General features: G+C 43.8%; 1 protein-coding gene across 1 annotated transcript in view; it reads right to left on the bottom strand.

The window, feature by feature from the left end:
- The window catches only part of LOC132882507 (collagen alpha-1(XIX) chain), a 740,050-nt gene that overhangs the window by 164,545 nt on the left and 553,322 nt on the right, over nt 1-22,183 (bottom strand). The window contains exons 24-26 of the mRNA XM_060915622.1: nt 12,855-12,899; nt 10,029-10,082; nt 1,715-1,768 (exon numbers count right to left, since the gene is read on the bottom strand). Coding sequence (XP_060771605.1) covers nt 1,715-1,768; nt 10,029-10,082; nt 12,855-12,899 — 153 coding nt within the window. The remainder of the gene's footprint in view (nt 1-1,714; nt 1,769-10,028; nt 10,083-12,854; nt 12,900-22,183) is intronic.

The raw sequence follows: 22,183 nt of genomic DNA on the forward strand, positions 1-22,183 counted from the left end.
ATGGCAGTTAACAGAAACAGTGGAGATCAAGGTGAGGTCTGGAAGATGAAGAAAACTTTCTGAAATAACTGCTCATTGGACTGCTAGAAAGGCAAATAAAAACCCTTGTTTGACTGAAAAAGACCTTCAGAAAGATTTAGCAGACCCTGGAGTGGTGGTGCACTGTTCTCAATTAAAATATATTGGTGGTGCACTGTTCTCAGTGACACTTAATATGACCTTCATGAGAGAGTCATCAGAAGAAAACCTTTCCTGTGTCCGAGCCACAAAATTCAGTGTCTGAAGTTTGCAAACGAACATCGAAGCAAGCCTGATGCATTTTGGAAACAAGTCCTATGGACTGATGAAATCAAAATAAAACTTTTTGGCCACAATGTGCAAAGGTACGTTTGGAGAAAAAAGGGCGCCAAATTCCAGGAAAAGAACACCTCTCCAACTCTTAAGCATGGGTGTGGATCGATCATGCTTTGGGGTTGTGTTGCAGCCAGTGGCACAGGGCACATTTCAATGGTCGAGGGAAGCATGGATTTGAATAAATACCAGCAAACTCTGGAAGCAAACATCACACCATATGTAAAAAAAAAAAGTTGAAGTTAAAAAGATTATGGGTCCTACAATAAGATGATGATCCAAAACACACCTCAAAATCTACAATGGAGTACCTCAAGAGGCACAAGCTGAAGGTTTTGCCATGGCCCTCACAGTCCCCTGACCTAATCATTATTGAAAATCTGTGGATAGATCTCAAAAGAGCAGTGCATGCAAGACAGCCCAAGAAACTTGTAGAACTGGAAGCCTTTTGCAAGGACAAATGCACTAAAATCCCCCAGGTAAGAACTGAAAGATTATTAGCTGGCTACAAAAAGTGTCTACAAGTTGTGATACTTGCCAAAGGGGGTGTTACTAAGTACTGACCATACCAGGTGCCCAAACTTTTGCTTCAGGTCCTTTTCATTTTTTGGTATTTTACACCTGTAAATGATGGAAATAAAAATGTAATCTTGCGGAAAATATTAAAGAAATGTGTCATCTTTACCCTTATGCCTTTTGGTAATTAGTTCATTTTCTGCTCACTTAACTATTCACAGAAACAGACATTTTCAGCAAGGGTGCCCAAACTTTTGCATGCCACTGTAGATTCCTGGAACAATTCTTCCAAAATATATGCCTTCACTTGTTTTGATGGTGGTCATGGTAGACAGCATTAGCTAACACAGACAAAAATAAATCCCCATAAGTATTCAACTGGTTTGAGATCTGGGGACTATGAAGGTTACAGCATATTGGCAACATCATTTTCATACTTATCAAACCATTCAGTGAGTCCTCATGTCCTGTGGATGGGGGCATATTTCATCCTGGAAGAAACCCCATCAGGATGGAAATGTTTCATCATAGGGTCAAAGTGATTACTATTGATTTACAATTAATTGTGCAAATCAAAATGCCCCACAGCATAAGTGATTGTTTTTTTCCCTTTCATGTGTCACCCATCTGTATACAGAAAATAATCTGCAAAAAAATAAATAAATAAAATAAAACTCAGAATGGTTGATCAGGAATTGCTCTTTAGAGCAGTGAAGACTTGAACTCTTGAACTCATTCTTTAATGCAATTTGTACAAGTATGCTCAGTTTAAGCATACAGGCTGTCTCTTAGTATCTGGCATTCTGCGCTGTTGGAGTGCTCAAATCAGGCTCAGATTATAGACTACCTTCTGTCCTTTATTTCCATCTCTCCCTGGTGCTCCTGGCTCCCCTACTAAACCCTGCAAATTAAGAAAGAAAAGACTCATTAATCAGGCTCCTGCTCCAACAATGATCCAGTCATTCAACTGCCCCACAGAACTTGCAAGGATCCTTTCCACTCATGTAAGTTTCTGCATGTTCATTACTGTGAATAGGTAGTGAAAGATGATGAGGACTGATTTATACTTCTGGAAGTATTTATCTGTGAGTACATCAGGACATCATCAGTGTGCAGATGCTTGCACAGGGTGAAGTCATCATACTTGCATAAGTGTGTCTTCTCAGGGGGAGTGTTGCATGAATTACACCAGAATTTACTGAATTACATAAAAGAGTCTGACCACCTCTGTGTTTCACTGCAGGAAAAAAATTAATAGAAGATAACATGGGCATACCTTTGTTTTGAAAAGTGATGAGGAAAAAAAAGAAACCTTGTGTGACCAATTATAAACCAAATGAATTTTCACTGAAAGAATTCTGAAGCATTTTCCCTTGTCTATATTTAGCAGTATGAGTGGCTTTTGTATTAAAACATTTCAGTGTAACTCATGTTTACATCAACAATTCTAGAATGATGCATAATTTTTCATTTATTGTGTTGCTGTGGCCTGCATTATGTCTTGATTTGGAGTCTGTGACAAGAAAGAGAACATAAAATGTGCAATCTGTCAGATGCGTGAGAGAGGTGGATGTATGTGCAGAAGTGTTTATTATAATACTGTGCGATCTATACATATAGAGTGCATAAAACACACACAAAAGCAAACAGCCCAAATCAGCAGGCAAGGTCATAAACGAGAAAACGGGCAAAGTGTCAATCAAGGTGCAAACAGGCTGTCGTAGACGAAACAAGGATTTCTCCTAGGAACAGGAATCGAGAAACCAGGAAAACCACAAACATGGGAAACAAGGCTCGGTAATGCGCACTGAACGTGGCGTAATATTTCGCAATGTCTTAGCATCAGCACAGTCCTTAAATAGCCCAACACTTAGTTCACTGATTGAGAACAGGTGTGCCTTGTTCACGGTGCGCATGCTGGAGCTCGTTTGGCGCACGCGCAGCCCGAGGCATGCCTTCAGGTGCACGCGCCAAGGTGCACAGGACTGACAGAACCCCCTCCCAAAGAGCTCCCTCCGGGAGCAAAAATCCATAATATTTGGCCCCAGTGGGGGTTCGGGCTCAGGCTCTGGACATGGCTTGAGTTCGTGGCTAGGAGTAGGCGTGACCTTGGGACTTGATGTGGACTCTGGACTGGACTCGGGCTCTGAAGACGATGTGGACTCTGGACTGGATTTGGGCTCTGGTTCTAAAGACAGCTCAGGAGACGGCTCGGGCTCTGGAGACGGCTCGGGCACAGACTCGGGCTCTGGACTGGGGTCAGGCTTCATAGAGGGCTCTGATGCTGGCTCTGGAGTAGATGCAGGCACTGGCTTTGGCACTGGAGCGGGCCCCGACGCGGGCCCTGGCACTGGAGCGGGCCCTGACGCGGGCCCTGGCACTGGAGCGGGCCCCGACGCGGGCCCTGGCACTGGAGCGGGCCCCGACGCAGGCCCTGGCACTGGAGCGGGCCCCGACGCGGGCCCTGGCACTGGAGCGGGCCCTGGCACTGGAGCGGGCCCCGACGCGGGCACTGGCACTGGAGCGGGCCCCGACGCGGGCCCTGGCACTGGAGCGGGCCCCGACGCGGGCCCTGGCACTGGAGCGGGCCCCGACGCGGGCCCTGGCACTGGAGCGGGCCCCGACGCGGGCCCTGGCACTGGAGCGGGCCCCGACGCGGGCCCTGGCACTGGAGCAGACACTGGCTCCACCTCTGGCTCAGGAGGGGCTGGCGCCGATTCTGTCTCCACCTCTGGCTTGGGAGCAGGCGCTGGAAAAGGAACAGGTGCTGGCACAGGAACAGGTGCTGGCACGGGAACAGGAACAGGTGCTGGATCTGGCTGAGAAATATGCTCAAAAGAGGCAGCCTCCTCTACTGTATCTACTTCCTCCACTAGGGAGAGCGCTGGAGCGATAGCCTCCTCATCTGAGTCGGCCATTGGAATGGTTGCCTTTAGGAAGAGCTCTAGAGCAACAGCCTCCTTGACTGCGTTGACCACAGGAACGCCAGCCTCCTCAGCTCTGGAATGCCAGCCTGCTCAGCTGGGTCAGCCTCTGGTATGACTGCCCATCCCCAAAAATTTTCACGGTGTTCCTCCCTTACTAAGGATTCAAAAATAAACTTTAGCATGGCAAAGAAAGTCTGAGAGTTATGAAGGCAGGGGTGTTCAACCCGAGTCAGATAGTCCACCCATCTGCATGCTCGTCCAGCAATGAATGTCAGTACAAAGCTTACCTAGATGGGTTCGGGTGGGTCAGGCTCTTGGAGGTTCAAGTAGAAGAGGAGATCGCACTGTAGCTTGAACCTATAGGGTGATCTATCCCGTCTTCAGACGAAAATACGAGGTGAGTGGCAGGGGCAGGGAAACCCAGAATCAGCGTGGGATCGCGTATTGAAACATTTCCAGTACATCCATTTTGGGTGAAGTATTCTGTCACATGCATGAGAGAGGCAGATGTATGTGCAGATGTGTTTATTATAATACTGTGCAATCTATACATAGAGTGCATAAAACACACACAAAAGCAAACAGTCCAAATCGGCAGGCAAGGTCATAAACGAGAAAACAGGCAAAGGGTCAATCGAGGTGCAAACTGGATGTCGTAGGTGAAATGAGGATGAGAACTAGGAACAGGAGTCAAGAAACCAGGAAAACCACAAACACAGAAAACAAGGCTCGGTAATGCACACTGAACATGGCGTAATACTTTGCAATGTCTTAGCATCAACGCAGTCCTTAAATAGCCCAACACTTAGTTCACTGATTGAGGACAGGTGCGCCTTGTTCACGGCACGCGTGCTGGAGCTCGTTTGGTGCATGTGCAGCCCGAGGCACGCCTTCAGGTGCACATGCCAAGGCACGCAGGACTGACACAATCCTACAGGATTAAAGTGGCCATTATAAGGATCTACAGCTAGTAGTAATCAACACACTTTATATGTGGCAGATCACAGAATCCAGGGACACATGTCGGCCCGGGGGCATTTTGAGTTATTGACAGATTCAGAAGGTACAGTTTCTAAGCTTTCCAATGATGCCTTCCATGTGGAGATGTGACAATATTTGAAGAATGTGTGGCCTTTTGAAAGTGTATACTTCTTAAAACAGAAAAGGGAGAAAATTGCCCTCAAAAGTTTTCCATCTCAGCTACTCTGGGTGTAGGGCGGGCACATAATGGTGCTCATCTGCATGACATTAAGGAAAGCCCTACCCCCTATGAGCTAGCACGATGCTACTTTCATGTAAACAAAGATCACCACGTCAATTTTCCTTCCATGCAAAGTATGCCCAAAACAATTATGAAGTACAAAAATAAGTCCTAAAGTATACTTTAACGTTTTGTGGTTGAAAAATTACTCACACCGTAAGAAAGAAAGATAGCATGATGATGACACAACTAACAACACTAGTTTCATGTAAAGCCTCAGTCACAACCGGCCGTATGTGCTCCTACAGCCGGTCTACACGCAAAAAACACAAGAAACACACGGAGAGCACGCGTGTGAAACGCACAAGAGCGCGCGTGTGATGTGCTGATTTTCGAGCCTCAGACCGGCCGCAGAGGTTCTTTGTCATGTCAAACAAACTCTACGGGCGCTTACGGTTTTTTCAGGTTGCAAGACAAACTTGGGGCCAACGCGCGTCTTTCTCCGTGAACAAAAAAAAAACGCAGCAATTTGGGAAACGGCAAAAATCACACAGCCAAAAAAATCGTACGCCCGGTTGTGACCTAGGCTTAACCAAACCACAACACTCTCCGTTACATGCAAAAATAATCACACAGCCTTAGATTAATAAACTTACCCCATCAGAAAGAGAAACGGCGCCTTGCACACACCAATGCCTCCGATGGAATAATGTAGTCCTAGAACGGTCCGTGTATCATCCAATCATTCAAGTATTCCATTCAATCTGGAAAACGAGGTTGCGGGTTTTTTTGCTAGAAATGGTGATCTCCGATGTAAATACCGAGTGTCTGTTTGCTTCGCGGGGCTCCTCTGCGCTCTGTTTAGTAACTCATTCCATAGTGAAAATCACACGCCTGTATGCAGTTAAGTAGCCATGCGCTCAACTTGGATCATACAGCTGATTCGCGGAAAAAAAAAAAAAAAAAGACTTAAATCATCATGTGAATGGCCCATATGGTAATTTACCCACACCCCCCAGCAGGCTACAGTCCTGACAAAAATGAGACAATTTGCAACAAAAAATGTATGCTTTTCCAACAAAACAATCTATTTTCTGAAATACTGATTGCATTCTTCAAGATCTCAACTTGCACATGATGGAAAAAAAAATCACAAATTTCGAAAATAAATGCTTTTTTTGCGATTATCTCGGATTCGTTTGGGCTGACATGTGTCCCTGGATTCGGTGAGGGGTCACATATTCACAATAATACAATGTCATGATTGTAGTTTTCTGTAAAAAATCCAACATAAAATAATGTGATCACATCTCCATGTGGGGTGCCATGATCTACGTCATGGTGCCCCTCGAGGGAGATGTGTTTGCTCTCTCTGCTCTTGAATGCCAGCTTTTTCTTGTTTTTTGTACATTTTCCGTTTTTTTCTGCTGTGCACAAATGTCATGCACTGCTAACATATAACAAACAAGCATTGGTGGACACTGCTAACACACACAGCCATTTGGAATTTACTGGCTTTATAGCACCGGAGCTACAACTCATTGTTCACTCCCGCAGCCCCAGGAAGGCCCTGAAGCACCGGGCCCGAATGAGCATGCTGACCCCAGGAGAGTGCTCCGGAGATGGTGATGCAAGCGAGGCGGGGGGGCTCCATGCTAGGCTAAAAGCTTGCGCGAGCTGACCACCGCTACCCAGCCTCCTGGTAGCCAACATGCGGCCTCTGGAAAACAAACTGGACGAATTAAGAGCCAGAATCACAGCTTAGCGGGAAATAAGAGTGCTGCACTCCAATTTTCACTGAGACCTGGCTCTTAGACAAAACCCCAGAATGCGCCATTCAGCTACAGACTCACTCTGTACACCGAGGAGACCAGACTGCAGCCTCCGGTAAGGCTAAAGGGGGAGGTGTGTGTGTGTTTATTAACAACTCTTGGTGTGAAGCTATACAGACTGTTTATAAGCACTGTTCGCCAGATGTGGAGCTGTTATTGCTGAAATTCCACCCCTATTATCTACCAAGGGAAATCACTGCTGTGTTTTTGGCTGCTGTTTACATCCCCCTGCGAGCTAACTCCACAGCAGCACTCAGCAAACTCCATGATGACATCAGAGTGTTAGAGACGGCTCATCCCGACGTTGTTTTTAATCATCGCTGGTGACTTTAATCAGTGCAATTTATGGACTGTATTCCCTAAATATTACCAACACATGGACATCCCCACCCGTGATAAGAACACACTGGACCATGTTTACAGCAACATACACGGTGCATACAGGGCCGCACCCCGCCCCCACTTCGGACACTCAGACCACCTCTCTTTGTTCCTGTATCCAGCCTACAGACAAAGACTAAAACAAACAAACCCTGTCACCAAACAAGTCAAACCCTGGAGCCCAGAGACTGAGGGCACCCTTCAGGACTGTTTTGCTCAGACAGACTGGGATGTGTTTAAAGCTGCAGCCACTTTGGAGGACACTTCTGTCAGTATACAGGACTATGCTGAGTATGTGACTGGGTACATCAACACATGTGTCTGCAACATCATGCCCACCATACAGATCAGGAAGTTCCCCAACCAAAAGCCCTGGGTAAACAGTCAGGTACAACACTGGGTAGCGGTGTACAGGTGTCGCTCTCTTGCACTTAGATCAGGCAATGAGATGGAGTACAAAGCAGTGAAGTATGGACTGAGGAAAGCCATTATAGCAGCCAAGAGGCAGTACAGAGAAAAGCTGGACAGCTTCTATTCTACTGCTGACCCCAGGCGAATGTGGCAAGGCCTGCAGCACATCACAGACTACAGGACCACCACCAGCTCCATAGACAGCCTGCCATATTACCTCAACACCTTCTACACCCACTTTGAGACCATCAGCTACAGCAGAGAGGAGGAACACACACACACACACACCTGGACCACCCAACCCCCCTCCCCCCACCAACAGTCTCATCAGGCCAAGTACACAAAGCTCTGAGAAAGGCAGCAAGACCAGACAACATCCCTGGGCGGGCCCTCAGAGTATGTGCTGGCTGATGTTTTCACCACCATCTTCAACCTTTCCTTCAGCCAGAGCACCGCTCCCTCCTGCTTCAAGACCATAATCATCGTCCCTCTTCCCAAGAAGAGCCCACCTGCCTGCCTGAATGATTACAGGCTGATAACACTCACTCCAATCATCTCAAAGTGCTTTGATAGAGTGGTACTGGTCCACATTCAGAACAGCATACCGGAAACCCTGGACTCCCTGCACTATGCCTACAGGCCCAACAGGTCCACCTCAGATGCCATCGCTGCTGCCCTCCATTATGCCCTCTCCCACCTGGAAAACAAAGACTCTTGCATCAGGATGTTTTTTGTTGACTACAGCTCTGCCTTCAACCTGGACATCCTCCACAAACTCATCCATAAACTGTCCACACTTGGTTTGCACCCCACCCTCTGTGACTGGCTCATCAACTTCTTGACTGCCAGGCCCCAGACTGTCAGGATTGGTAATAGGACTTCATCCAGCATCATCACAAACATTGGCACCCCACAGGGATGTGTCCTCAGCCCCATCCTCTATACTCTGTTCACCCATGACTCTGTCGCCTCCCACAAGGACATCATCCTGAAGTTCGCGGATGACACCGCAGTGATAGGACGCATCACTGACAGTGATGAAACTGCCTACAGAAGGGAGGTGGCCAGTCTGGTGTCATGGTGTGAGGACAACCTCACCCTCAACACGGACAAGACAAAGGAGATGATAGTGGACATGAGGAAGGAGAGGAGACCTCATCGGCCACTGTTCATCCGGGAGCTTGAGGTGGAGAGGGTGAGCAGCTTCAAATACCTGGGTGTTCACATCAGTGAGGACCTCACATGGACACTTAACACCGCACAGCTGGTTAGGAAGGCTGAACAGTGGCTGTACTTTCTGAGGAGGTTGAAGAAGTTTGGTATGTCACCCAAGATCCTCAGCAACTTCTACAGCTGTGTGATTGAGAGCATCGTGACCAACTGCATTACTGTGTGGTATGGCAGTACTACAGCAATGGACTGCAAACACCTGCAAAGGGTGGTGAAGACCGCTGAGAGGATCACCAAAACTCCACTGCCCTCTCTGCAGAGCATCTACCACCGCAGAGTCCACAGGAGAGCTGCCTCCATCCTCAAAAGACCCCACCCACCCCCAGCACGGACTGTTCACACTCCTATCCTCAGGCCGGAGGTACAGAAGTCTGAAATACAAGACTGTCAGACTAAAGAACTCTTTCTTTCCTACTGCTATCAGCCTCCTGAACAGCTGACAGGCATCTATAACCATGGATTACCTCCCTGTAAACTGTCCTTGACTGTTTACATCTGTTTGCACATTACTGCCCTTTTTGCTGCTGTTCCTTGACTGTTTACATCTGATTACATTGTTTGCACATATTTGCACATTACTGCCATTTTGCTGCTGTTCCCTTGACTGTTTACATCTGGTTATATTGTTTGCAGATTCGCACATTACTGCCCTTCTGCTGCTACATCTGATCAGTGCCTTATTTTTGTATTAACACTACCTATTTTTCACTACATTTAACTTTTTTGTACTACACTGGGTGTTTTTGTTGCTTTTGCTTTCATTTTTGCACTATGTTGCCTTACTTTGTATTACTTCTTCTGCCTATTTATTTTTGTAATTGGCATTCATGGTGGACAGCAGACTAAGAATTTCATTGTGCAAGTGGACATGTCCTTACTATGCATATGACAAAAACTTTGAACTTGATTTAGGTAGCTTGTGAGCTCAGGAGGCAAAGATACAGAAGTATAAGCCAGGCTTGACACACCCGCATCCCCGCAACTACGTAGACCACACAGATCTTGCTCACTATTAGCATGAATTCTCACATCAGAAGACTATACAAATATGTATCCAAACAAAACTTTAATTTCTTCTATTTTATAAAACGTGTGTGCACAACTCTGTTTTCTTGGTTGTGGCTTGTATTTCAAAGAAGTTTATTAATATGAAGAAGTGATGGCAGTGTTTTCACTTGCCTTATCTCCTGGAAAACCTTGAAGTCCTGCAGGACCTGGCAGTCCTTCTTTGCCCTGTGAGTAGATCAGTTTTAAAAGGCATGCAGAAGTGATTATGACATTTGCCACATCTGTTGAAAAACCAACCTCAGATATTGTGCTATGTAGAGAAACATGCATGCAATAACATACAAAAGACTGTGCTGTTGGATGAAAAAATGGTGCTGAGGTGTGTGTGTGTGTGTGTGTGTGTGTGGTTGTGGGGGAGGGGCTTGGTTTGGGCAGTTGATTTTTTAGTAATTGCCTTTCTGCTTTATGAAAATAATGCTCACTTCTCACCAATCAGATCTGATAATTCATAAGCAGTTTAAGCACAGTGTTTGATGATTCACAAAGTTCCCTTTTCTCCTTTGTACATATACATTTCAGAGAGAAGCATGAAAGAAGCACAAAGGGTGAAGAACTGGTAGGTGGAAATAATTACACACTGAATTTGACATACAAAATTCCAGACAATTAGCAGTGACCAGTTTGCACAAGATTTTGTCTGTAAATGCTTTGGAAGTATAGTCAATATTGTTAGATGTTCAATTTTCCTTCAGAATTGGGATGCTGTTAAATTGCTTGTCTTTTTTATTATTCTTTTACTTTTTCATAAGTTGCATATTTACGACATGCTGTGGAAAAACAGGAAAGCATTTTAGGTGCTTGGTTGATAATCAATAGTTTTCAATACTTTTTGTCCACTGGGCTGCTTTTGTTTTTGCAGCTGCTTTCAACAGGTATAATACCTTTTGTCCACTGGACTGCTTTTGTCTTTGTCTTGTTGGACAACCCTGGTCATACCACATATCATGAACACAATCACACTAAAAAAGGAATACAGTTTAACTATTATTTTCACTAACACCATTTCCAGAAAAGTTGGGATATTTTCCAAAATGCATAAAAAACCCTACGATGTTAATTCATGCAAACCTTTATTTGTCCCACAAAAACACAAAGAAAAGATTGTCAATAGTTTTATTGACCAACTTAATTGTATTTTGTAAATTAAGTTAGAATATGATGCCTGCAACACACTCAAAATTGGGACCGAGGCATTATTACCATTGTATTACATCATTCCTTTAATAAGACTTTAATCATATGGGAACCGAGGATACTAATTGTTGCAGTTTTGCAATTGGAATTTTTGTCAATTGTTGCTTGATACAAGACTTCAGTTGCTCAACAGTCCATGGTCACCATCATCTGATACTCCTCTTCATGATGCTCCATACATTCCTCATAGGAGACAGACCTGGACTGGCAGCAAGCCAGTCAAGCACATGCACTCTGTCTACAAAACCACACTTTTGTAGCCTGTACAGAATGAGGTCTGGCATTGTCCTGCTGAAATAAGCATGGACTTCCCAGAAAGAGATTATTATGAATATATGTCTCTCTAAAATCCCAATACATGTCCCAATATATCAATGGTGCCATTACAAACATGCAACTGACCCATGCTATGGGCACTGATGCACCCCCATACCATCACAGATGCTGGCTTGCACACCTTTCTCTGATAAACTGGACAGTCATGTTCACCTTTGGCATGGAGAACTGGACATCCGGTTTTCTCGAAAACAAGTTGAAATGTTGACTTGTCTGGCCACAGCACATTTCCACTGTTTTTCAGTCCATCAGAGAGGAGTATGGGCCCAGAGTAATTGGTGGCGTTTCTACATAGAATTGATGAATGATCTCCTCTTTGTGTAATACACTGTCAGGTTGTATTTATGGACGCAGCAGCAGACTGTTTTAAGTGAAAATGGTTTACCAAAGTACTCCTGAGCCTATGTGGTTATATTTGTCAAATTAGCATGACACTTTCCCAGGCAGTGCCACCTGAGGGCTTGAAGGTCATGCACATTCAACAGTGGTTTCTGACCTTACCCTTTACACACTGGGATGTCTCCAAATTCCCTGAATCTTTTCACAGTATTATGTACTGCAGATTTTGGAATACTGAAAATCTTGTATTGAGAAATGTTCTTTTTAAATTGATTAACAATTCTCTCATGAATTTAGGCAAAAAAAAAAAAAAGGAGTGAGCCATGACCCATCCTTGCTTGCAAAGACTAAGCCTTTGGTGCATGTTCCTTTTATACCCAATCATGTTAACCAATAACCTGCTTATTGTGGAATTTTCCAAAATGGCATCATTTGAATATCCTATAAACTTGTCAGTCATATTTTGGCTCTGTCCCACTTTTTTTTTTTTTGAGTGTGTTTTGTAGACATCAAATTCTAACTTCATTTACATTTACAAACTACAAATAAATGTTCATGTGAATTAACAAAAACACAAAGTTTTGTTTTTATTGCATTTTGTAAAATATCCCAACTTTTCTGGAAATGGGGTTAGTATATGAAACAGCATAAACACAGTTATCTTTCCAGTAAGGTAAATTCACTTGAGAAAGAAACTGCATATCATTTCATTATATCCATCCAAAAACTGTCTATATATTTGTTTTTCAACCAAACACACTAAAAAAAAAAAAAATCAATAATTACAAAAAAAGTAGAAAAGCTTTGTGAATGAAAATACAATAAAGCTCAATCCCAAACCTGTTCTTACGACATTTCCCTGATACATGTGGAAATCTACTGTATGATCAATGTCCTCCCCCCCTTCCTATGCAATGCTATAATATGCAATTTGTGGTGCCTAAAATTCTGAAACATTGCAGAGCATTTGAAAAGGGCCATTTCCCCTTGTGTGTTTGGTAAATGTCTCATTTCACTTGCAAAATCAATGAATGTAAAAAAAACTCTGAGGTATATATTAATACTTACCTGTGGACCTGGCTCTCCCGTCTGTCCTGGCAATCCATCATTTCCCTTTATAAAGAATAAAGAGCAGATTAATAAGATTAAAGGTCATGACAGAGCAGCAAAAGGAAAAACCACAGATATATACACATAGTGCCCTCTGAAAGTATTGGAATGGCAAGGTGTGTCTTTTTTTTGGTAATATGAATGATGATGGATCAGAACTTCAGCTTCCATTTCCTGATATTTTCATCTAGATGTGTTAAAGAACTTACAACATGGCATCTTTAATGGCAGACCACCCAATTATTAGGTGAGCAAAAATATTGGAACAGAGTCTTAAAGTAAAGTAATTAACACTTAGTATTTGGTTGCATATCCCTTGCATGCAATAATTGTAAATCAAGCCAGCAACCACTAGGAACACCTCTACACCTGCTCATTTATGCAGTTATCCAAACAGCAAGTCATGTGGCACAATGTATAAAATCATGCACAATCACAATGAGGAAAAAAAAGTGATGTCTTTGAAGAATATTTTTCTCCGATTTCTCTCAACAAGGTGTTTCACCTACAGACCCTCCAATCACAGGATTTTTTTGTTGGTCGTGGTTTTCATACCATTTTTCAAGGTAAACAGTAACTAATTAGAAGAATCTAAAATATGAAACATTTTTAAACACTTTGTTTTCCACATAATTCCAAGCATGTTCCTCATATTATTTCATAGTTTGGATGTCTTCATTATTGTTCTACAATGTAGAAAATAGTCAAAATGCAGAAAAACCTATGACTGAGTAGGTGTGTCCAACTTTTGATTATGTTAGGGCTGGTGGAGGTATGATGAAGTTAGGATCCAAAAACACAACACAGACAGTAATCCAATAAATAAGATGATTTAATCCAGGGAAAAAAGGGTGTGGCAAAAGATAAACAAACAGGACGAAAAACAAACAGCAAAAATAGTCTGGGCAAAATGAGAACAAACAACCCGACAAAAACATGAGACAGGCAAAGACAAAAATGCTAGCACAAAAAAAAAAAAAACAAGAAAAGACCCTTCGTGTAATAAACCATGAACCAGAAATAACCCTTAGTGCAAAAACCCAAGAACCAGAAAAACGCTAGTGCAAAAGTCATGGACAAGAAAAAAAAAAAAAAAAAACGAGAGAAAAACCATGAGGAGCAAGAAAGGCACAGAAATGGCTAGAGAAGCAAAAATGAATGTTATACAGTGCTATGCACCAACAAATGATAGTGAGATTGAGCGCAAGAATGAGTTCTATGATAGGCTTCAAAATATTTTAGATAAGTACTCAGAAAAAGATATTACGATCATGATGGGAGACTTTAATGCAAAGATTGGAGCAGACAACATTGGATATGAAGAGGTAATGGGGACACAGGGAATCGAAAAGATAAATGAAAATGAAGAAATGTTTATAGACTCTTGCGCATTAAACAAGCTTGTTATTGGAGGGAGTATCTTTCCCCATAAACGGATTCATAAAGCAACATGGATATCACCGGATCAGGTAACAGGAAACCAAATAAACCATTATGCATTAGCAAAACGTTTAGATGATCACTACAAGATGCAAGAGTGAAAAGAGGAGCGGATATTGCTTCTGACCACCATCTGCTAACTGCCAGAGTAAAACTAAAGTTAAGGAATACTCAGAGGGAGACATCAGGAAGCACGCAAAAGTATAACATGGATTTGCTAAGAGAAACAAAGATACAAAAAAAAAAAAAAAAAAGAGTACAGATTGAAACTTTCCAACAAATTTGATGACCTCCAGGAAATGTTAGATGAGGAAATAGACATTAACAAACAGTGGCAGGGTATAAGAGACACCTTTACATCAACATGTCAGGAAGTACTGGGTTACAAGAAAACACAAAGAATGGATATCTAAGGAAACCATGCAAAAGATCAAAGTAAGGAGAGAAAAGAAAGCTTTACTTATGAATAGTAGGACAAGAGCCTCAAAAACAAGGGCACAAGAACAGTACTCAATAGCCAGTAGAGAGGTAAAGAAAGAATGAAAGGCTGACAGAAGGAAATACATAGATAGGCTAGCAGAAGAAGCAGCAAGAAGTGGAAATTTAAGGCAACTCTACGGTACCACCAAAAAGACGTCAGGAAAATACAACCCCGATACCAAAAAAGTTGGGACAAACTACAAATTGTAAATAAAAACAGAATGCAATGATGTGGAAGTTTCAAAATTCCATATTTTATTCAGAATAGAACATACTGTAGATGACATATCAAGTGTTTAAACTGAGAAAATATAATTTAAAGAGAAAAATTAGGTGATTTTAAATTTCATGATAACAAATCTCAAAAAAGTTGGGACAAGGCCATGTTTACCACTGTGAGACATCTCCTTTTCTCTTTACAACAGTCTGTAAATGTCTGGAGACTGAGGAGACAAGTTGCTCAAGTTTAGGGATAGGAATGTTAACCCATTCTTGTCTAATGTAGGATTCTAGTTGCTCAACTGTCTTGGGTCTTTTTTGTCGTATCTTCCGTTTTATGATGCGGCAAATGTTTTCTATGGGTGAAAGATCTTGACTGCAGGCTGGCCAGTTCAGTACCTAGGCCCTTCTTCTACGCAGCCATGATGCTGTAATTGATGCAGTATGTGGTTTGGCATTGTCATGTTGGAAAATGCAAGGTCTTCCCTGAAAGAGACGTCGTCTGGATGGGCGCATATGTTGCTCTAGAACCTGGATATACCTTTCAGCATTGATGGTGTCTTTCCAGATGTGTAAGCTGCTCATGCCACACGCACTAATGCAACCCCATACCATCAGAGATGCAGGCTTCTGAACTGAGCGCTGATAACAACTTGGGTCGTCCTTCTCCTCTTTAGTCCGAATGACATGGCGTCCCTGATTTCCATAAAGAACTTTAAATTTTGATTCGTCTGACCACAGAACAGTTTTCCATTTTTCCACAGTCCATTTTAAATGAGCCTTGGCCCAGAGAAGATGCCTGTGATTCTGGATCATGTTTAGATACGGCTTCTTCTTTGAACTATAGAGTTTTAGCTGGCAATGGCAGATGGCACGGTGAATTGTGTTCACAGATAATGTTCTCTGGAAATATTCCTGAGCCCATTTTGTGATTTCCAATACAGAAGCATGCCTGTATGTGATGCAGTGCCATCTAAGGGCCTGAAGATCATGGGCACCCAGTATGGTTTTCTGGCCTTGACCCTTACGCACAGAGATTCCTCCAGATTCTCTGAATCTTTTGATAGTATGCACTGTAGATGATATGTTCAAACTCTTTGCAATTTTACACTGTCGAACTCCTTTCTGATATTGCTCCACTATTTGTCGGCGCAGAATTAGGGGGATTGGTGATCCTCTTCCCATCTTTACTTCTGAGAGCCACTGCCACTCCAAGATGCTCTTTTTATACCCAGTCATGTTAATGACCTATTGCCAATTGACCTAATGAGTTGCAATTTGGTCCTCCAGCTGTTCCTTTTTTGTACGTTTAACTTTTCCAGCCTCTTATTGCCCCTGTCCCAACTTTGAGATGTGTTGCTGTCATGAAATTTCAAATTGTCTCACTTTCAACATTTGATATGTTGTCTATGTTCTATTGTGAATACAATATCAGTTTTTGAGATTTGTAAATTATTGCATTCCGTTTTTATTTACAATTTGTACTTTGTCCCAACTTTTTTGGAATTGGGGTTGTATACTACACCACAAAGACCCATCAAAGATAAAGAAGGTAACATCATTGCAACCAGGGAAGACCAACTAAATAGGTGGGTGGAACATTTTGAAGAACTACTAAATCGTCCAATACCATCAAACCCCCCAGATATCAACCCAGCAGAATTCAATCTACCAATCAACTGTGATAGACCCAACCATGATGAGATTAGAAAGGCGATACAGAAGCTAAAGAATAACAAAGCAGCAGGACCAGACACTATCCCAGCAGAAGCATTAAAAGCTGATCTTGATAAGACCATAGATTTGCTATATCTGCTTTTCAGTAAAATCTGGGAAGAGGAGGAAGTACCAACAAAATGGAAGGAGAGTTATAAACTCCCTAAAAAAGGAGATCTTGGCAATTGTTCTAATTACAGAGGGGATTTCCTTACTATCGGTACCAGGTAAAGTGTTCAACAGAGTCATCTTGGACAAAATGAAGAATGCAGTAGACTCTGAACTAAGGAATCAGCAAGCTGGATTCAGAAGGAATCGATCATATGTGGATCAGATCATTACTTTTCATATAATATTAGAACAATCTATAGAATGGAATTCAGCACTTTATATAAATTTTGTTGACTATGAAAAGGCATTTGACAGTGTGGAGAGGGAAATGCTATGGAAACTTATGAGGCATTACGGAATTCCCAAGAAGTTGGTAAATCTAGTTAAAGGTAGCTATGTGGGGACGAGTGGCAGAGTGGTACATGAAGGGCAACTTGCCAAACAATTTTGAAATCAAGACCGGAGTCAGGCAAGGCTGTTTACTCTCCCCTTTTCTATTTCTACTAGTAATAGACTGGATTATGAAAACAACTACAGCAGAGGGAAGAAATGGAATACAATGGACACTATATACACAGCTAGAGGACATTGACTTTGCAGATGATCTGGCATTACTATCCCACAGTCATCATCAGATGCAAACAAAGACAACATTGGCAAGAACCTCTAAACAAGTAGGATTTAACATCCATAAGGGCAAGACAAATATAGTGAGAATGAATACAGATAATGATGAGCCAATCAAATTAGATGACAACAGACTAGGGGAAGTAAAATCTTTTACTTATTTGGGAAGTATTATGGACAAGGACGGCGGCACAGTTGCAGATGTTAGAGCAAGAATAGGAAAAGCAAGAACATTTCTACAGCTAAAAAACATCTGGAGCTCAAGTATGATACAGCAATGTACAAAAATAAGGATATTTAACTCCAATGTAAAAATCAATACTGCTTTGTGGTTCAGAGACTTGGAGAATGACACAGAACACAATTAGTAAAATACAGACATTCATCAACAGCTGCCTACAAAAGATCCTAAAGATACACTGGCCAAAAAAGATAAGTAACAACGAACTTTGATTAAGAACAAAGCAAGTACCAGTGGAAGACGAAATCGGGAGAAGATAGTGATGGCTTGGACATACGCTGCGCAAACCAGCATCAAATACCACCAGACAAGCCCTGATATGGAACCCACAAGGAAAAAGAAAAAGAGAGGACGACCAAAAAACACCTGGCGAAGAGATCTGCAGAAAGACCTGGAGAGGCTGGGGCATACCACCTGGAAACAGCTCGAGGACAAGGCGAAGGACAGGGCTCTGTGGCATTTGGACGTTGTTGATGGCCTATACCCCAGGGGTCTACGGGCTTAGGAGGAAAAACCATGGACAAGAAAAAAAAAATCACTAGAGAGAAAAACCATGAGGAGCAAGAAAGGCACATAAATGGTTAAAGAAACAAACAAGACGTTCTGGCAAAAACGGAGTCTGAGAATGGCCTTTAAATAAGCAGCAGTGAAAACCAGGAAATGAGTTCAGGGGAGAAGGAATTCCTGTCCTGGATCGGCACTGGCGTGAGAGATCCGTAATCTCTGGAGTGGATGTCCGGGGTGGAGCATGACTGTTACCCCCCCCCCCTTCAACGAGTGCCTCCAGGCACTTTAGGAAGAGTGTCGGGGTGTTGCCGGTGGAAGTCAGAGATGAGGGTTGGGTCCAAGATGAACCTGGCGGGGACCCAACTTCTCTCCTCGGGACCATAACCTTCCCAGTCCACCAGGTAATGGAGTCCTCTGCCTCGCCGCCGCACCTTCAGCAGTTTCTTGACCATGTAGGCCTCACTGCCATCGATGAGCCTGGTAGGAGGAGGAGGTTTGGAGGGTGGGAGCAAAGAACTAGAGACCAGAGGTTTAAGCTGTGACACGTGGAACGTGGGGTGGATGCATCGCATGGTAAGTGGTAGTGCCAGTCTGACGGAACATGGGTTACCTTTATGATGAGGAAGGGTCCTAGGTACCTGAAAGCCAGCTTGCGGGAGATGGTCCTGAGTGGCAGATGGCGTGTGGAGACCATGACTCATTGCCCCACCCAGTAAGTGGGTGCCTTAGAGCGGCGTTTGTTGGCCTGCCTCTTGGATGCTAGGGCGGAGCGAATGAGGTTTCTCCGGGCCAATGCCCACGTCCTCCTGCAGCGGCGTATGAATGTTTAGGCTGAGGATACAGTGACCTCCTCCTCTTGGTTGGGGAAGAGTGGTGGTTGGTAACCTAGGGAGCACTGGAAGGGTGAGAGACCTGTGGCAGATGAAGGAAGTGTGTTATGAGCGTACTCGATCCAGGGTAGGTAATTAATCCCAGAACTGGCATCCCTGGATGCCATGCACCTGAGTGCAACCTCCAAAGCCTGGTTCGCCCATTCTGCCTGGCCGTTGGTCTATGGGTGGAAGCCTGAGGTGAGATTACAGGTGGCCCCAATGAGTTTGCAGAAGGCCCTCCAGAACTATGCAGTGAACTGAGGGCCCCGGTCAGAAACAATGTCGGTGGGTAGTCCATGTAGGCGGAAGACGTGGTGGATGAGTAATTCTGGGGTTTTTGGCTGAGGGGAGCTTGGGCAGAGGAATGAAATGGACAGTCTTGGAGAAACAGTCAATGACAGTGAAGATGCATATGTTGCCACCTGAGTTGGGGAGTCCTGTGATGAAGTCCAGGGCGATGCGAGACCAAGGTCGATGTGGAGTCGGGAGGGGTCTTAGCAAGCCAGCAGGGGGTCAATTGGTTGTCTTGTTCCGGGAGCATGTGTCACAGGCTGCTATGAACTCCAGGATGTCCTCCCTGATGGATGGCCACCAAAAGTGCTGCTGGATGAGTGCCAGGGTTCAGGCAGCTCCCGGATGACAGGCTAGTTTGGAGCCATGACCCCACTGCAACACTTGGGTTCACAGAAGACAGGGAACAAACAGATGGTTAGGAACCTGCTCCAGGGCCTTCTGCACGAGCGTCTCAACCTCTAGAACAGGGGTGTCAAACCTGATCCATAAAGGGCCGTGTGGCTGCAGGTTTTCATTCCAGCCATGCAGCAGCACCCTGATTTGGCTTATTCAATCAACTGACACACCCACCCTTTAATCAAGGGTGGGTGTGGCTGCAAGTATTTGACTGTGTGAAGACAGTTCAGTTGATTGAATGAGCCAAGTCAGGTGTGCTGCTGCATGGCTGGAATGAAAACCTGCAGCCACAAGGCCCTTTATGGATTAGGTTTGACACCCCTGCTCTAGAATGGTGGCTCCCACCAGGCAACGTGGAGAAAGGATGGTCTCGGGCGGCTTAGACTCCTCCATCCTGGACAGGTTTGCTGTTCTTGGAGCCTGGGCGGTAGGAAAGCATGAAGTTGAACCAGGAGAAGAAGAGAGACCAACGGGCTTGACAAGAGTTAAGGCGTTTAGCAGACTTGAGATATTCCAGATTCTTATGGTCAGTCCAGACTAGGAAGGGGAGCTCCAACCCCTCAAGCCAGTGCCACCACTCCTCCAAGGCTAGTTTAACAGCCAGTAGTTCTCGGTTGCCGATGTCGTAATTCCGTTCGGCTGGGAATAGCCAGCAGGAGAAGGAGGAGCATGGGTGAACCTTGTCATCACTGGCCCTCTGGGATAGTATAGCTCTATTAGTTGCAAATGAAGCTCCTGTAGAAGTGAGCAAATCCTAGAAAGCACTGGAGCTCTCATCTCGAAGATGGGGTGGGCCAATCGGCAACTGCCTCGAGCTTGAGGGGGTCCATCTGGATCCTTGCCAGGGAGATGATGAATCCCAGAAACAAGACAGAGCTCTGGTGAAATTTGCTCTTTTCCGCCTTGATGAACATTCTCTAGCAGGCACTGGAGAACCTGCCGGACGTGACCCCGATGTTCCTCCAGGGAGCGGGAGAAGATCAGGATGTCATCCAGGTACACGAAAATGATGTTTAGGAAGTCCCTTAAGACGTCGTTAACGAGTGCCTGGAAGACTGTGGGCACGTTGGTCAGGCCGAAATGGACCACGAGGTACTCGTAGTGACCAGCGGTGGTGTTAAAGGCCGTCTTCCACTCATCCCCCTCCCTGATCCTGATACCCTGAGATGGTATACTAGTGCATCTCAAAAAATTAGAATACCATGAAAAAGTTCCTTTTTTTCATAATTTAATATAAAAAGGTAAACTTTCATATATTCTATATTCATTACATGTAAAGTGAAATATTTAAAGCCTTTTTTGTTTTAATTTTGATGATTATGGCTTATAGCTCATGAAAATCAGAAATCCAGTATCTCAAATTATTAGAATATTCCCTAAGATCAATCAAAAAAGGATTTACAATACAGAAATGTCCAACTTCTGAAAAGTATATTAATTTATACACTCAATACTTGGTTGGAGCTCCTTTACCATGAATTACTGTATCAATGCAGTGTGGCATGGAGGTGATCAGTCTGTGGCACTGCTGAGGCGTTATTGAAGCCCAGGTTGCTTTGATACTGGCCTTCAGTGTATCTGTATTTTTGGGTTGGGTGTTTCTCATCTTCCTCTTGACAATACCCCATAGATTCTCTATGGGGTTCAGGTCAGGTAAGTTGGCTGGCCAATCAAACAGTCATACCATGGTCAGCAAACCATTTGGTAGTAGTTTTGGCACTGTGTGTAGGTGCCAAGTCCTGCTGGAAAAGGAAATCAGCATCTCCAAAAAGCTCGTCAGCAGATGGAAGCATGAAGTGCTCTAAAATCTCCTGGTAGATGGCTGTGTTGACTTTGGACTTGATAAAATACAGTGGACCAACACCAGCAGATGACATGGCACCCCAAATCATCACAGACTGTGGAAACTTCACACTGGGCTTCAAACACCTTGGATTCTGTGCCTCTCCACTCTTCCTCCAGACTCTAGAACTGTGATTTCCAAATTAAATGCAAAATATACTTTCATCTGAAAAGAGGACTTTGGACCACTGAGCAACAGTCCATTTCTTTCTCTCCTTAGCCCAGATAAGACACTTCTGACATCAGTGGCGGCTGGTAGTCTTTCAAACAGGGGAGGCTGGTCGGTTACGATATTTCCAGATTTTAAAAGAAAAAACATCAATTTTGCCCATACTCTTGCCTCTGATCTGGCTGATTGTTGGCAGGGTCACAAACTGAAATAACAGGTTCTTTTGGCCCATTAGCCTACTGTCCAATATACATGATGGTGGTGTCAGGGGGGTATGTTTTAACATTTTATATTTAAAAATTGTGGCATGTGGCATGTTGTTTAAAAATTGATCATTATTGAAAGCAGCTCTTTATCAGGAACCTCAGCAGTA

Source organism: Neoarius graeffei, chromosome 3 (genome assembly GCF_027579695.1).
Source record: "Neoarius graeffei isolate fNeoGra1 chromosome 3, fNeoGra1.pri, whole genome shotgun sequence".
Lineage (NCBI taxonomy): Eukaryota > Metazoa > Chordata > Actinopteri > Siluriformes > Ariidae > Neoarius > Neoarius graeffei.